Consider the following 1,843-nt stretch of genomic DNA (forward strand, 5'->3'; position numbering starts at 1 on the left):
ATAATTCCAATGGAAAAATAGTACCGATTTTTTTTTGTATGGGGAGTGTTGCAGTCTAATATATGTATATATGTATGTACATATATATATTTTCCAAATTTTACTCACCGGCTTTGGACCCTGATATGCTGCTGGAGCTTGTTGAGTGAGTTGTTGCTGCTGCTGCTGTGGCGACACATTGTTATATATTGCTGTCGATTGCGGCTGCTGCTGCTGTTGTTGTTGTTGTTGCGTCGGAGTACGTTGATTGCGCCAAGGCACAGTTTGTGCTGATGGCTGTGAGTTGGGAGAATTGTTGGTTGATGTTGATTGTATTGCTGTTGGTGACGGCGCGTACGGCTTTGGCGATTGTTGTTGTGGCTGTTGAGCCAATGGTGATACAGCTGGTGCAGCACGTTGTTGTGGCTGCTGCTGCTGCTGCTGCTGACCACCATATCTGAAGGGACTTTCAGTGGCGCGCTGTGTTGGAGTGCCGGCATCAGCGCGTGGGCTATCCGTTTGCCGTGTGTAGACATTTGTGATAGGCGATTGCGGTGGGGCGACACTGCGGAACTCATTTCTTGGCGATTGTTGTTGCTGTTGTTGTGGTGGAGTTGAGGCCGACAATGGTGGTGTTGCATTGTTGGCGTATTGAGGCTGCTGCTGTTGCAGTGGTTGATACGATTGTGGGGAGTAAGTGGGCGGAGTTGGTGTGTACTGCTGTGGTTGAGTGGAGTTGTTGCTGTAGTTCAGTTCAGGTTGTTGGGTAGTCGTTACTGGTTTCTTGTAACCTGTTGAAGGTGTTGGTAAAAGATTAAAAAAATAAAAGTGTTGAAATATTGAATTTTAGTGCATAGAGTGATTTATAGATTAATTCTTGGAACCGTTAGTGTTTCTTTTGTCGTGAATTTAGGGTGCGATGCGTGAAGGNGTGGGCGGAGTTGGTGTGTACTGCTGTGGTTGAGTGGAGTTGTTGCTGCAGTTCAGTTCAGGTTGTTGGGTAGTCGTTACTGGTTTCTTGTAACCTGTTGAAGGTGTTGGTAAAAGATTAAAAAAATAAAAGTGTTGAAATATTGAATTTTAGTGCATAGAGTGATTTATAGATTAATTCTTGGAACCGTTAGTGTTTCTTTTGTCGTGAATTTAGGGTGCGATGCGTGAAGGTTAGCAGCGCCATCACCATTTAGAGAGTTAGTTGAGCCGGCAAATAGTATGTAATAGTAATAATCAATTTTACAATTATTTTTCAAACACATTTTTCATTACCAGCTATTTGACTATACCAGCACCATTAATAAATTAGTTGACCCAAACCCAAAGCATAAAAAAATTTTTTAATTTTTTTCAACATGTAAGCAAGTATCAAGCTCCTTAGGATCTGAGGTCTGCCGGTTCTTCTGTAAACCCTTTCGCCTCTTCACCCAACTTCGTGTACTTAAAATACGTTATAGCCGTTGCTCAAATCACCAAGAACCAAGGTTAGACCCATACAAAGCGTTGATGTGGTGATTAGGTGATGAACCCTAAAATAAACGTAGAAAATGCCTTAACACATTCTCTACACGCATTTCTCACCATCGACATGTTCGTTGACATCGTTGTTGCTGTTGTTGTTGTTCAAACTAACTTGAGCACGCTCACCATAACCGCCGTTATTCGGTGAGCTAGCTCTGTCATTTTCACCCACCATGGGACTCTTGGAGCGTTCGCGCACATATTCATCCTTCCAGAAGGTATTCTTCTCCACCGGCGGTGGTACTTTGCGCAAGGCCGCCATTGGATTTGGCGGAATTTTGATTTCTGGTCGGAATCCCATTGGTGGCGGTTCGAAGCGTTGCGGTGTGGGCGACTTGCGTTGCGCGTT

The 1,843-nt window shown here is 44.0% G+C and overlaps 1 protein-coding gene across 1 annotated transcript; it reads right to left on the minus strand.

The window, feature by feature from the left end:
- Nucleotides 1-108: 108 nt before the first annotated feature.
- On the minus strand, nt 109-1,837 carry LOC108356146 (mediator of RNA polymerase II transcription subunit 15-like; the record flags this gene model as incomplete). The annotated part of the gene is made up of 2 exons (XM_017607277.1): nt 1,555-1,837; nt 109-770 (listed from the first exon to the last, which is right to left on the minus strand). Coding segments are annotated over exons 1-2 (903 nt in total), but the record flags the coding sequence as incomplete, so codon positions are not given.
- Between the last annotated feature and the right edge of the window lie 6 nt (nt 1,838-1,843).

Source organism: Rhagoletis zephyria, unplaced genomic scaffold (genome assembly GCF_001687245.7).
Source record: "Rhagoletis zephyria isolate East Lansing unplaced genomic scaffold, Rhagoletis_zephyria_1.1 Rzeph_scaffold_54694, whole genome shotgun sequence".
NCBI lineage: Eukaryota > Metazoa > Arthropoda > Insecta > Diptera > Tephritidae > Rhagoletis > Rhagoletis zephyria.